The sequence below is a fragment of the Tigriopus californicus genome, chromosome 9 (genome assembly GCF_007210705.1).
Source record: "Tigriopus californicus strain San Diego chromosome 9, Tcal_SD_v2.1, whole genome shotgun sequence".
Taxonomy (NCBI): domain Eukaryota; kingdom Metazoa; phylum Arthropoda; class Copepoda; order Harpacticoida; family Harpacticidae; genus Tigriopus; species Tigriopus californicus.
This window is the reverse complement of record NC_081448.1, coordinates 13252059-13266323: the sequence shown is the minus strand read 5'-3', so window position 1 is coordinate 13266323 and position 14265 is coordinate 13252059. Positions and strand designations below refer to the sequence as shown.

The following is a 14265-nucleotide window of genomic DNA, read 5'->3' as shown; positions in this document are numbered from 1 at the left end:
GACACTATTGGGCCCTCTTCAAGTCTCTAGTGGTAATTGATTGATTCGTTTGGACCAAGGGATGATCTCAGGGAATTACGAACAAGCTCAGCCTAACCAATATAATTAGTATTATCTTATGCGAAAAGCACTTCAATTGGATGCATTTCCATCGCCTCAATGCAATTTTTAAGTTTGTCACGAGTCATAACAAGATGAAAAGACTGCGGAAGAAGTAGTTCTCTTGTTCATTTGTGGGGAAAAACGCATACAGGCAGATAAGATCCCCAAGAGACTTGGTGTACATTTGAGCGAATGCTAAAGGATAAGCAAGGAAAACTAGTGTTATTCAAATCAACATCCTCACCTACCAAGTTCCTTGATACCTTCCCACATTCAGCTCTCCGTCGGTTCATTTTGCTTTTTAATCTTGACTTTGATCCTTTCCATTTGGAATCATCTTAATAGTTAAGGTTGGAATTAGAATGCTTTATCAAGTAACAAAAGCTGTTTGACGTCTTTGAGCGATTCCTATGCAGGCTTAGTCGAAATCGTTCGTTAAAGTATGACTTTGGTTTCATTTGTACCAACCATTATTAATATACATTTTAAGGTAAAAATTCTTGTTCCCTGTCGAATGAAATTGATGAAAATGAATGGTTTAATGGAATTTCTTATTGTTTATGAGGGCAGACGAGTCCCCCTATTAAATTTCATTCTAACGTGAATGGCTAATTTTGATGCAATATTTTGTCAATCTTTGAGCTACGTTCATAAATGCAAAATGCGAAAGCTTGAAATTACAATTAAAAATCTGAAGCCAGAAATGTTTCAAAACTTGTTTGACAACATACCATCCCAAATAACCAGAGGCGAGTTAATGCTTGGACGTTACCCTGAATGTACTTGTGCTCACCATTTTAAGGAGTGTAGTTTCATACCGGTTAACGTCCAAACCCTTAACTCCGAGGTACGAGCTTTAAAAAACTGACCTCTGGTACATTAAAAAAGGCAAGTGGCTTTGTTGCAGCGTTTTTAGCAATTTTTTCGGATTTATTTCACTTGGAAATATGATTCATAACCTAAAAGGAACCAATATCTGTGTCAACATGTACTTCAGATGCGTCGATCCGTCAATCGATAACTCAAACCAAAGTTAAGCACTTGATGATTTATCATTACTACCTCAACGCATTGCAAAATTCTCTGCTTGTTGGTACGTTAACGTTCAGAATTTCAAGAGTAAGAAAGAGTAAGTGAACGCGAGGGGTTATGAAATTGGCAACTCAAAATGCCGGCAAGAATTAATAAAGAGACTTCATAATGTTGTCACAGAAGGTCAAAATATGCTCCCGAATAAAATGCTCAAAGTTCCAGGGCATTGTTGGGATACGTGCTCAATTATCCCAATTGAAATTGATTGCAAAATCACGTTCTTCGCTTGGGCATTTTAGAATGCAAACTTCAATCAAGAGAGAAAGCGCCATGTAACGCTACTAAAGAAGTTCCTGATCTAAATCCATCAATTTCTCTCAACAAGTGGTTTTCCCAGGGTTCTCCTGAAACTAAGCAAACCCGTTTTTCCGAAGGAATGGATTAACTCATCATATCACTACCTTACACCATCAATGACCATCCCATGTACTTCAAGAATGGTCCCACCAATATAGGTTCAAATTAAACCCTTAGTGTTCCGTTACAGATTACAGAGACTCAAGTTCTTAAACAGCAAATGTAGATAATTGTCAACTTGTTTATGAATAGCTGTTTCAAGCTGGGATTTAAAAATATGTGAGTGAACGTGCAAATTGTAGGGTGCATAATTTTTCAATAACCTTGTGTGAAGAGTGGTCAAAAATCAATAGCAGACATGTACCAATTCATTGTTTTAGTGTTTAATGCTAAATAAGACAAAACGCAACTTTCAATTGGATAATATGTTAGAATTGTTTGAAGAAAAGTCTTTTGGGAATATCCTGTCGAAGTTTCATTTAAATTGGTTCAATTGCTATGAAACATTCAGTTCCAAAAGTAAACCTGGTTATTCTCTGAAATTAGATTCACTTCTATGAATTCATATGAAGATATTACTTCATATGGGACGCTAAATATTGTAAAAAAACTGACTTTTTCAACATAAGCCGGAGTGTTTTTTCGGAACAATTCCCAAAGACCAATTTCATTGACGCAAGTGAACAAAATAAATGATTGAAATCTACAGAATCCATATTAGAATTACACAATTTTCTTTTACAACTTAACTGAAGTGTACATATCTACCTAGTTAGTTATCAACCACTTTAGGAAAAGCAATAAGGTATAATTGAAAAAATAGCACTGAAATCACAAACCCGATAAAGTTAATAAATCATGAATGTCATATTTTTAAAAAAATCAGGTCTCAATGATCTGGCTGAATTCGGTGATGAGATAGATGATTGTATTTGAATCGCTACAATTATGAAATACCCTCTTTAATGATGAGCTTGAAGTGGGAAAATCATTCTCTGTCATGCATCAATAATCATCATTTGTTTTTTTAATCATAGTTGATATCTCCTTATTTCTCAATAGTATACATAGACATTAAATTGTTACTAGAGCGCATTATTCAACGAAAGTTTCTGCAATTTGCCGATTGAACACCGCTTTTTGCCATGATTAAAAGTTCAAAAGATCCTCTATGTTTGCAATAACAAAACAACCTTGATTACTTGTCATGCATTTCCTCAAAAAAGAATATGTCAAGATGTCATGCATCGCTGGACTTGGGAAAAATTGCAAACCAACACAAAGTAAGTAAAGTAGAATGACGCCAACAGGCTTGATGTGTACAGCATAGAAATAGAAAACCCAACCATGCAAACGTGAATTGCAATATCTTTGTACTTTAGTAGATTTTTGGAATTTCGACGCAATTTTGCAAAAATTACGGAATTTGCTGGTCATTGTGGAATGTTGACCCAAACGACACTTAAGTTACATTCTCCGTCAGAGACGACCAAATGATCCCTTTGGACATGTATCGGAAATATGAGGTTGTGCTTTCGTCATTCGCCTTACTTCATGCAATTTCTGCGCACCACTGTACATGTCTGATTTGCGGTCCGAAGTCTTATGTTCAGGAAAAATGCCATAATTTACTTACTGGCTATCATCCATCTACCCTTCCCCATAAATCACCATCAACCTGTATTATGGCGTACGTTTTAGAGGCAACAATGTAGTAACAGAATGCGTAGTATGCTGCCAAGCAAATAGGTGTATTAAAGTCTTACCAAGTTCCTTATCATCAAAAACATGTTAGCGCCAAGTATCCAGCCGAAGAAAGCAAAGCATTATTGAGCTGATCTTGCTAACGTTATCAAACTTCCCAAAATTCTCTCAGCGTTTGCACCTTACTTAGACTAAACGATCACCTACTCCTAAATAGACCTTCAAAGCCATTTGTCATGTCTGTCAGTGACTGTTGTTGCCTCCCCTGGCTTGCTGAAAGTTGGACCAATTGGGACATGTCTTGATTTTCCTGAAAGCACGGTGTCCTCGCAGGTACCAAAAGGATTGGGTAAGATGCACGATTAACAGAAGGTAAGGCACCAACTGGTTGCCATATGACAAGTCTAAGAATGAAGACAGACGTGGCCCCCACCATTGAGCGTGCAGAAGTTCGATCCAAAAAGCCAGTCAGCCACTTCCTCCACCTTGTCAGATCTGTCAAGCCCAATGGAGCACGTTCAAGAAGAGGGCAAAGGAGGAGGAGGTGGAGGTGCCTTGGATGATGGAATTTGCTGAGAGATTCTCTGGCTTGTTTGCATGATGCCGGCCCTGAATGGTTTAGGACAACTTGAACAACCACGTGTTTCAAGATGCCGGGAAACGAGATTGTACCACGGACGTGTGCATGCGTGTGTGTGTCTGTGTGAGTAAGTGAGGGTGCCCGTACACATTGAGATCATGGTGTCGCCCTCTGGATTTGTGGTCAAAGAATTGGCGAGGGAGCCACGGAGACGAGGTATAAATCCTAATACTGATTCCTTCCATTGACTAGTCACAAAAAAGTGTTAGTGAGTGCAGCAACTTCTCTCTTGCAGGTAATGTTGTCTCTGAAAGCAGTGCTATAAATATAACAACAGCCATCCAGCCAATCATTCATCCAGCCTTCGGCTGAAGACCAAAGGCCATAAAGGTCGATTGTGCTTCACAAAAGTGCGTTCAAACCTATCGGTTCCTATCACAGATCCTCTTGGAACCAAGATCTCAATCTCTCTTTATTGGCCGCTTTAATTCTCAAACCGGATTTAAAAGCCGTTTTATCAAAGGCCGTAAGGGCGTGAATCAAGTTTGAATGTCTCAAAAAAAACAGAATTCGTTGATCCATCTTTGTTGTTTCAAAACAGGGGTAGGCGTTTTCCTTGGTTCCATTTTCCAGTGCCCGGATAGGATCCTTCCAAGATACGGAAGCGTTGGTGAGTCGTATCACGTAACGATTGAAAGTCGCTTTCGCTTTCACTAAGCTTGCCCTTTTACGATCATGGCAAAAGTAGCCGATTTGCCCTATTGCACAAATCTTTGCCAGCTTTCTTAAAATCAAGGATCGATAGTGTTATGTATGTAGAACACACCCTTCAGTGTGTTGAACAATTAATTGGTTCATCTTGGTACAACAGAGTCTGGCGCAACACCATTCGACTCCAGCATGGAAAAAGTATCCGCAGGATTGCACTCCCACAATTCATATTTGGCTCTGTCTAGTAGCCTCGGATGTCTTTTCCAAGACGACGAGATACCAACCGAGTGTGTTAAGTTAGCTGGTAGCCCTTCGGAAAGGTAAAACAGGCTAGCGGGTATGTATTCAAATGCCACCCTCTTGTCTGACCTGAATCCATTCTTAGCCAACAGGACCTCGTTCCCTCCGAGTGTAATGGAATAGGCCAAGGCATGATCCCAGAAGATCTGTGTCAAGTTAGGTTCAACTCAGCACGATCCTCGAGCGGTGGCGGAGGTAAGAGTAGAGGAGTAGAGGTCCTGGTATAAGGGGGGGAAGTAGCAGCGGTAAAAGTGGTCGGGAGCTGGTTCCCAAAAGTAGGGGCGATCAAGGGGCAAGATTTCCCTGCCGTCGGCACCTTTTACGTGTACTCCGAAAATATGTCTTGGGCATTCAAGGCGAGCATTGGCGGCCTTCATCCACTAAAAACCACCTCCTCGGTCGGAGTGACGGCAATTCCTGGATGGACTAGCCAACCAAGTCAGTCACCGTCTCTCACGCCATCGTGGCCACTTCTCAGTCTGCAGACGATCCATCCGCAGCAGCAACGTCTTGAACGATTCTTTCTTTGGTTAGCAGGTTAGAGAGCAGAACAGTTATCATAATATTCTAAGCAGAACCAACCCAGCAGCCACTGCCTAGACTGTCATGTGTGGTTTTCTCCACACGCACGCACGTACCATAAGTACCTAGGCCACACAACGGCCGCAACGACGGGCTCGAGGAAAAAAAGAATTTCTCGACACATGCTTTGACGTTGGTTGATCGGCGACTCCTTGGCCATGCAGGCGTGCGCTGGCTGCTAATCCAGGATAGGTTCCGTAGCGTCGGTAGAATCTGAAGCCAGCCTCATTTCCCCGGAAAAGCCATTGGATTTTGGCTTCAGATCCTCCTCGTGATTCCTTAGGAAAGGACAGTGAGTGTCTAGTTGAACACAGTGACTCTGACCCTTCACATCCCAGTCCAACCAGTGGATCTGAATTGTTGGTTCGTACACTCCACTCTCCTTACTTTAAAGTTGTCACTTGTCTTGATCCAAGTTGGAAGTTTAGGATCTTGTCTATTGGAACTTATATTATTTAGTGGCCGTAGTTGAGTACGATTGCAGGTTTAGCTTTCATGGTAGGGTTTCTTTTCTCAATTGGACTCGAAAAGAAACGTGTTCCGCTTGGTTGATAGAATGCGACAAGTCGTGAAGCAATCTGGAACTGTAAGTAACCGAGTATTCAGTATATACGCAGAATGTTATTACATCTGTCCCTTGTTGGTATTCATCGGTTCACGCCCCGGTGAACAAACTTTCCATTCATTGCAACACAACTTGTCATGAATCACTTCATAGCTTATTGCCGACATTCTGAAATTCATTTGAGACACCAATGGTTTGTCCAGCCCTGTTTTCATTTCCGTTGACATACATGTCCAACACTACCCAAACCACATCAGGCCAAGATGTTAAATCATTGGAGTCTGGGCGTCTACCATCAACAGTAACGTTGATACCCTCTTTTTGGATTGGGGGTTTCAATTTCTTGGGTGGCTTTGCTCTTTATAAAAGAGCCTCTCGAAAAGGAAGGTGAATCACCTCACCTGAGTCGAGACTTCTTCTTTAGCGTTGACACGCATCTTAAAAAAACTGCTTAGACTTTTGAGACCAGGTCAAAGTGAACAAGAAAGAGAGATTGGAAAACTGGTTGCAAGAGGTCTGGTGAAACTTGAATAACGCATCTGGATGTGAATGACCTCACATGGCAGGCTGTTGTCCTAATTTGTTATCTTTTTTGATCATGTCTTAATTCAATTTGTTCCGAGTCGGCCCATAGATTATTACCGCTACGATTTAGCCATTCCAGTTCTTTTTTTGTCTAATAGTTTACATGTTTGCTTGTTCTCTGTGTTTGTCCTGTGTTGTGGTCCTGCATCAATCATGACTGTGTTATCCTTGTCCCATTTTCTTCGATATTATCCTCAGTCTGTTACCTTTTCAACATTTCAACTTGAAGAAAATATCGGCCCTGATTGCTGAACCATCTTCTTTCTTGCTCGTTGTTCTTCTGCATCTTAGCATTTTAGCTCTTTTATCTGGTGAAGCAATTGCTGTCATTGGCTGGCTACTTTTTTTAAGATGAACCGGATATGCACACTCCGGATTTCACTTGGCCCTAAAGGCATGTTAAATGCAGCGATTCCATTAACTGACTGACCGTCGACGGAGACTCACGTCGAGCTAACCAATGCGGGTTGTTCAAGTGCAATCTTTTTTCAGTCTCCCTCCACAAGTTAAACACCCACCCTTCTCGCAAAATGATCAGAACTGCTACTACCACCGCAGCTATAGTGGGGTTAGCTGCCTTTAACACCGCCCATTCCATATCCCTCATTCAGAAGCGCGACACTTCTGGAGGGAGTGTGGGAACACATGGCGGGCACAGTCATGGTGGGCAACAATCGAGCAACATCGCTTCAGGATACTCACAATCCTCCTCACCGGGTTACTCACAACAATCAGGGTCGTTCGGTGGCGGCACCGGCTACGGTGCCACCACTGGCTACGGCTACGAAACCGAATCGTCCCTCCCCGATCTGACCCCTTTAATTATCGGCCTTCTCGTGCTGACTGGCCTTTCCCTACTCTTCCCCACCTACGTTTCCTTGAGTACAGTGAGGAGGAAGCGAGATCTTGATTCTGATGCTGCGGCAGGTAAGAGAACAAGCAGAATGCCAGTAGCATCCGTTAGAGGTTTTTGTGCCGTCCCCCACCCACTCACACTTAGCATTAAGGTTTTTAGAGATACTCGTACTCATTTTGCCTTCTTCTTCCACTCGGCTTGTTTGCAGACCCATTCTAAAAATCAGTCAACAGTATGCTTTCCAAGTTAGTTTGTGCTGCTGCCCTCGCCAGCGGAGCAGTTGTTCAGGGACACTCCATCCAAGTCAGAGATACCAATAGTTATCCCAGCGTGAACAGAGATGGCGGTGGTCACAGCCACAGCCACGGCTCTAGTGGGGCCGCTGCTCCAGTAGCCTCTTCCGCTGGTGGTGGCTATGGATCTCCGCAAGCTGCTCCCTCCTATAGCGCTCCCGCCCCTCAATCTTATTCTCCCCCTGCCCAGTCGTACAGTGCCCCTGCTCCTTCTTATGGCGCCCCTGAGACCTCTTATAGTGCCCCTGCCCAATCTTATGGCACACCTGAGTCCTCCTACCAGGCCACTGGCTACGGTGAGGAACAGAAGGGCTTTGACCTCACAGCTATTCTGATCCCAATCCTGGCCATGTTGGGCTTGTCCCTCCTTTTCCCCACCTACGTGTCCCTGGCAACTGTGCGCAAACGTCGAGATGCTGATGAAGGCGGAGGTGAGTTTGAACCCCTAACACGCTTTCTCAACACATATTCCTATCTCTTACAGCTTTAGCAACTTGCACAATCCTTGCACACCACGCACTTCATTCACACACTGAAAACACGGCACATTTCACATAAAACCATGTACAAGAGTATCGCAGTTGGATTGGTCATGGCTAGTGCCGCTTCAGGCGCAGATCTTGTTCGACGAGACACCGGTGGCGGCGGAGGACACGCTCACGCTCACGGCTCCAGTGGCGGTGGTAGTGGTGGTGGACATGCCCATGGACATGCCTCTGCTGCTCCTGCTGAGTCCTCAGGCTACTCCCAACCTGCCCAAGGCTATTCCGCTCCTTCAACTGGATATGCTCAACCCTCCGGAGGATATGAGCAGCCTTCTGCTGGATACGGTTCTTCCCAAAGTTACTCTCAACCCTCGGGATATGGCGGTTATGATGTGGGTTATGAGGAAGAGGGCGGCAAATTCGATATCTCCGCAGTCATTATCCCCATTCTCATTGTCTTCGGACTCTCCCTTCTTTTCCCCACAATCACCTCTGTCGCTGTTGGCAACGGCGGCCGCAAAAGGCGTGATGTTGAGGATGGTATGTACACAACACCAACACACGTCACAAATATAACAGAGCTCATCAGAGCTATAACCCATTGGAAATCGTACGAGAGTAACTGTGGTTGCCTCCACGATCCCAATACCTTCTTAACACAAGAACACATTCCATATCCCACCAATCAAAAATTCACTCACTCGAAATCTTGCGCTTTCCCAGCTCTTTCTTCCATTGTCCATATATCTACATATTTTCACACTCGTTCCTTCGTGTTCATGTTCATGGTGATGGGGTCAAGGTTTTCGAGATATCGGGACGAGGCAAGCGAGAGCAAGCAAGCTCAGTCGAACGAAAAGGTCATTACCATAAATGAAGGAGCCTCTTGTCAAAGAGTCAATGACACGCCATTAAATGCATGACTGAAGTCGTTCTTGCCTCGTCTTTGATGTTTGAACTCCCACAAATCATTTGCATTTGCAATTGTTTGTTTGTCGTGTTGAACAAAGAAAGTACTTTCAAAGGAGTTGCAATCTTAAATCCACCTAAATGGAGGGAAGAATTGTCCCAAGGCTGTTCTTTACTCCACATCCTTTAAGAGTACAGACTGGCTCACACGTGAGCCTTAGATATTCCAATCTAACCAATTACACCCAAACATTTCAGCTGCTGGTAATCCTTTGAACGATGTTGTTGAGCGTGTCAATTCCATCTACATGGCCGTGGTTGAGAGCGAAGAGTGTATGGAGCGAATTGCTTGTGAGATCGGTGGTCTCGCCAACGATGCTGGACTTCGAGACAGCGCCATCACCAAGTAAGTGACACGCATTTCTTTTCTCCTCCCATGATCATTGTCCAGAAAGTTCAATCCGTCAGAGGGACTCGAAAGTTTTGTCTCTTTTGATGAGAGAACAGCAACATATGGTTGCCATTTAGGCCAAATGCTACCTTTTCAAGGCGATGTCCTCATACTATTAGGACGTCATGACAAGGCAAAAAAGCACCCGATTGGTGATTTGAAAGAGACTGTCTTGTGGTCGTGACAATTCACATGGGAAAAAACGAACTAACCAATGGAAAGTTTCACTTTCTTGGAGCCGCTTTTCTGCATTACTAACTGACTGGGAGGTTTGACACTTGGACCGGACGCCATGTCTTTGTGGTAGCAGTAATCGAAATTGAAATTGCATTTGCTTCCCTCAATTCAATAGTGGTCTGATCTGAAATGAAGGCTCTGGGAACCCATATACGCGTACTCATGTATGAGCTGCATAAGCTAACTGCTCGCCCTCTGTTTCCAGGATGGCTGATCCTCTCGTGCCTTCGAAGTACAAGAAGTTCATGACGCAATTCAAGGCCGGGCAGAACTGCCACAAGCTGAAGTGCGGTCAAATGTTCTAAGTCTCATCTTTGACTTAGGAAAAGAACCAATTCATCAACCAACACGAAACCAACAAATTTCAAATCAGATCTCAAATGAAGAGAGAGACCAGCCAGTGGAATGAAACCCTCAGTGCATTTCTTGTCTCTCGTGTGATTCATAGTGCTCCCAGCACTTTTCATACCTCTGGCTCGGTTTTGATTTTCGTTGAGGACCAACACAAAAAGCGTACTACATCAAATATTCCTAACCATCACCATTCGAGTACCTCCCCGCTACAATATTAAGGAAACGGAACGAAAACAACAACTACAACAACAGCAACTCTTATCACGTCTACAGCCAATTCTCTACTCGTGCCAGATCTGAAATCTTTTTCATGGTTCTCAGTTTTTTGGCAGACGGGAAAGAGCAGTCACAAGGAGGCTTGGTGTAATCGCATTTTTACCAAGACCTGAATCCTCCCACCTCTTCGCATTGTGATTTTGATCCTATGTGGGATTGAGCCACTTCAAAAGTATGTGAAATTCACACTTTTTCTCCAAACCTCTACTACTACCACTGCTACTATTACTATCAAATCTCTTCCCTCTTAATTGCTTCTTGTTGCTCCAAGTGTGTGAGCACTCCTCTTTTGGGTTATTATCATTTCTCCTGGGCGACCAACAAAACTGCTAGTCCGCCCCAACTGTCGGTGAAGGTGTGGATGAAGGCCCCTGCAATTAACAGTGAACGTTGTGAAGAGGCTTGGCCGGAACTTGATAGGTCACACGCAATCTCATATCCCGCAACTCTACTACTACTACCACTACTACTACTACTTCTACTCCCAGGGATAGTGAACCACAATCAATGTCCGGACAAGCCCTAGTGTCTAGGATCATCGTCTCCCTGTCATTGCCCAGGTCAACAAAGCACCGTGCTCTTCCCCTCTCTCCCACCACTTTGCCCCTCTGTCCATCTATCTCTACAGACTTCGTGCTCCCTCCTCTGCAAGACGGTCCCCGCCTACCAACACAACCCCAACAACAATAATAATAACAGCAACAACCACCAACCTTGATGATGTCTCTGCCGATTGATCTACATGCAGTCAGCAAACTCATGATCCCACCCTTGGTCCCCTTTGGACCACGGTTGTTTCTCCATTGACAGTGGGTGCTTCTTGCGCTTACGCCAAACAAGAAGAAGGAACCACCGCAGGGGATTGCCATTTTCCGTTCTACTATACACATAAGTACTTCTGAGCTAAGAGTCAGGAAGTCAATAGGCATAATCAAATGAACATCAGCTTGTCTCTGAACTTCTCATACTGCGGCCATGTTAACAGCATTGGATAGTAGTGTGCTAAAACGAATCTCTTGGAACCCACCCGAAAAGCAATACAACAACAACACCATTTGACATCACTTCTTGAAAGGATGAGCTGCTGCTGACAAACCAATCGTTTGGATGCGTTCCATTCGATCATCGACCAATTCCAAGAGAACTTAGGAGTTGAGGTGGCGGCGGCGGCGGCTGTGGTGGAACACGCGCACACATAAACACCAATCACTTCCACCCAACAAGACAAAAACCTCTTTTTCTGTGTTCTCAAAATCGATTGTGAAGAAGACAACTTTCGTTCTGGTCTCCACAGTGGACAAAGGCTTGGCTCTTTCATTACAATCATTTTCTGAACCCCGAAAGTATTTTCTTGTCTCCCACTCTGTCTGTCTGTCTCTCTCCCTCCTCCAACGACGACGAGAGTGTTCGTTCCTCTTTAGAATCCACCACAATGTCGGTGGATCACCATTTCAATCTTCTTTTGCAATTTGACTGAAGAAAAATGCTTTATTATCCTCCATCATGTTCTTCTTGGAATCAACTTTATGAAATACTCCAAATGGGATCTTTCTGAACGAAAAACAAGCAAACTATGGGTGAACCCAAATCAACACCATTCGAAGGCTCTCCAAGCATGGAGGAAACCTGGAAGGAGGTGTTTGCTCAAGCAATCAAAATGTCTTCTTCATCTCTGGCTTCCAAACCCGCCGAGAAGCCTCGAGCACCGACCCAACCAACCTCGTGCTCTCTGGTTGATCCAAGTGGTTGTGTCCACTATTTCAAGAAGAAACCTACTACCCTACGTCATCTATTGTATTCTCGTATTATAATCCAGGGATTTTATTGATATCATAGCTCATCCACGTCCACTAGCACTACATAATCTCGCCGTAGTAGACAGTTCTCGTCGACTCATTCAAAACTGTTGGGTCGTCGCCGACTCTGCCTGTACTCTGAACCTTGGCACAGATGCTAATGTGTAATCTACAGTTACATCTAGTTGTGTCATAGGAGAAACATTTTATACAATCATATCTATATCTATATATATTCTTATATATAATAATAAATCTACTTGTGTCTTAGCCACTGATGTCGTCAATGTTCCAATCGTTATCTTCCCACAGCTCAATGGCAAATGCAGTCAAAGCCAGCACATGAGCTAAATTGGCAAAACCGTGAAATAATCAGTAGATCAAGAGGGGATTGGAACTTTCACTCCTCGGCAAACATTCTTGGAGCCACGACCACTTAAATGTCCGACGCTTTGGACGGCCTCCACGCTTCAATCAACATACACGAGCATGGTATGATAATACATCTTGACTATCGCATGCTCACATGCCTGGTCCCACAGGGCCAGCAGGCGCCTGGTTAAGGAAGGTGTCATTAACATGGTGCTTGCTTGCCAACCTGCCGCTGCACAGGCTAATGGTCAAGGATTCTGGGATATTTGCCATGGAAGGGAAACTCTGGATGTGCTATGGTTTGGCAGGGCCGCCAGTCGTCGCCAGACCTTCTCCCTGGTTTGGCCTCCGGCTTCGAGTGAATGCCGACTAACGCTGTACTGCTGCCACTTGGAGTAGGCCAGAATCGAGCCGAACGGAGACCTTCTCAAGCAGATTTGAACCACGAGACAGGGGCAGCAGGAACCAGCAGACCCGAAACCACTTTCAGTCCTAGGCACTTCATGACGAAGATCGAGAATGTGAGCACCACCACTCGACAGCTTGCCTCCAAGCAAGGGCATATGTAGGTCATTTTGACGGGCGTTGAGAAGGAGAGGGAGAAGGAGGATAACAACCACAATCCTCCACGAGTGACCAATAAATCCATGGCGAGGACTCTGGACTCTGGTCAAGAACTCAGATTGCATGCATTGCCGACTTTGGAATCGGAAATGAAAACCATCCGCAGCTCAATTAATCAACACGTGACATCAGTATTTGAGGAATGAAAGGTAGAGGACGCACAGACCGGATGCAAATATGTAAATATTTCTCTGGTAAGTGGACGGGTGAAAATGTTATTACAATGATACGTCTACAGCACAATCGTATTCGTGAAAATAGAAATGTGCTGGATTTCAAAGTTTTTACCTGACCCGATCGTTTTGTTTTGTAACTTGATATAATTTGTATTTTTTACGTAGTTGTCCTACATATGAAGGAAAGATACACTTTTGGGACAGCTCAAACATATTATGCTTTTCAAATAATCAAACGCACCTTGAGCTCTACTTTTGGTTCTTTATAATGAATACCTTTACATTTCGCTTTACTTTTTTGTTTTCTTTAAAACAATCAAATTCGAGAACGTCGCTCTTTGCTTTTAGCAATAAGAGATTAATTATCTAAAACGTGGAAGAATAAAAAACAGGTTTATCGAAACATGAAGGGCCACCTGAGCGTTGAACTCACAGAACATCTCACAGATCTCACTCACAGAGGCTCTCGTTTCATTTTTTTGGTCCGAGAGACAAAAGTATCAAGAATTGCTGCATCTTGGGACAGAATTGAACAGGAAAGTTACGAATAAAACTTCAAACATAAAATAAAACAATATTTTACGAATAGTTTCTGAATGTTAGGGCGGCTCTACACTACGATGGAAAACCAGGATTGAATCCGGTTTGAGGATGGAAGTAGGACTAGTGGAGGAGCGAGTCCCGACTCGAGTCAGAGTCCTCTATAAAATTATCAAGTTCGGATTTGTGAAAAATACCATTTTGTTGGTTTCAATTTCAGTTCAAATTGAGGACAGTGAAAGACTCTGCTGGACTCGCCCCAGTACTAGTCCCACTTCAATCCTCAAACCGGATTCAATCCTGGTTTTCCATCGAAGTGTAAAGCCGCCTGAATTGAATTGAGTGCCGGTATGGTACTTTATAAATTCTAAGCATCTT

General features: G+C 43.7%; 1 protein-coding gene across 6 annotated transcripts; it reads left to right on the top strand.

The window, feature by feature from the left end:
- The first annotated feature begins 3405 nt into the window (after nucleotides 1-3405).
- Nucleotides 3406-12445, top strand: LOC131886448 (uncharacterized). Of its 6 annotated transcripts, XM_059234790.1 has the most exons (6): nucleotides 3406-3991; nucleotides 4071-4301; nucleotides 4377-4445; nucleotides 8152-8692; nucleotides 9320-9467; nucleotides 9955-12445. In XM_059234790.1, exons 4-6 carry the CDS (start codon nucleotides 8230-8232, stop codon nucleotides 10052-10054), a joined length of 711 nt encoding a protein of 236 aa, XP_059090773.1. In that variant the 5' UTR covers nucleotides 3406-3991; nucleotides 4071-4301; nucleotides 4377-4445; nucleotides 8152-8229; the 3' UTR covers nucleotides 10055-12445. The 6 variants fall into 6 exon arrangements, with proteins under 6 accessions (XP_059090773.1, XP_059090777.1, XP_059090775.1 ...); XM_059234794.1 differs by lacking the exons at nucleotides 4071-4301; nucleotides 4377-4445; XM_059234792.1 differs by lacking the exons at nucleotides 4071-4301; nucleotides 4377-4445 and having other exon boundaries at nucleotides 3406-4070.
- Nucleotides 12446-14265: the final 1820 nt, after the last annotated feature.